Here is an 800-nt window from a genome sequence, read left to right as displayed (position 1 = left end):
GCAGCAGCAGCAACAGCAGCAGCAGCAGCAACAGCAGCAGCAGCACTATAAAGAGCTAAAAGGGTAAGCATCTTCTGTCTCTGTCTCTGTCTGTGTTGTCTCCTTCTGCTGCTCACACTGAAAGGCGGGGTCAAGGAAGAAGAGACTGTCTCTCTTCTCTGCTGTGCGGCCGAGGGTTGCAGCCAACGCCAATATAGAGTTGCACAGACCTGCAGCAGCAGCAGCAGCAGCAGCAGCAGCAGCAGCAGCAGCAGCACATTTTGTTTCTGCTGTATATTTGTGGCTGGCTTATCTTCTCTTAGACCCTAAAGCCTAAACTCTAAACCATAAACCCTAAACCCTAAACCCTAAACCCTAAAGCTAAACCCTTAACCCTATATCTTAACCCTAGACCCTAAACCCTAAACCCTAAACCCTAGGCCTTAAACCCTAAGACATGAGAGAGGCTGTGGGCTTCGCCTCTTGTCTGTCTCTCTGCGCTGCAGCAGTCTCCTCTTGGACCTCATATACACTCTAGGGTTTAGGGTTTAGCTAAACCCTCTAGGGTTTAGGGTTTAGCTGAGACAGGAAACCCTAAACCCTAAACCCTAAACCCTAAACCCTAAAGTGCCAGCAGACTCACCTTGATTACTCATTGCTGCAAATGTGTCTCTTGCGCGATCATGTAGGGCCTCGAGCAGAGCAGCAGGCGGCACCCAAACCTCATCTGCTTCTCCTGCTGCTGCTGCTGCTGCTGCTGCTGCTGCTGCTGCTGCTGCAGTTCCTGCTGCTGCTCGAGCCGCTGCAGCAGACAGCTGCGC

General features: G+C 51.9%; 1 protein-coding gene across 1 annotated transcript in view; it reads right to left on the bottom strand.

Moving 5' to 3' along the window:
* Positions 1-554: 554 nt before the first annotated feature.
* EMH_0046150 (uncharacterized protein) overlaps positions 555-800 on the bottom strand; it is a gene marked incomplete at both ends in the record, with an annotated part of 4,963 nt that continues 4,717 nt past the window's right edge. The window contains 2 exons of the mRNA XM_013496136.1: positions 555-558; positions 702-800. Of these exons, the coding sequence (XP_013351590.1) occupies positions 555-558; positions 702-800 (103 nt within the window). The remainder of the gene's footprint in view (positions 559-701) is intronic.

The sequence above is a fragment of the Eimeria mitis genome, genomic scaffold (assembly GCF_000499745.2).
Source record: "Eimeria mitis Houghton genomic scaffold, Emh_scaff1939, whole genome shotgun sequence".
Classification (NCBI taxonomy): Eukaryota; Apicomplexa; class Conoidasida; order Eucoccidiorida; family Eimeriidae; genus Eimeria; species Eimeria mitis.
This window is presented reverse-complemented; position numbering and strand designations above follow the sequence as displayed.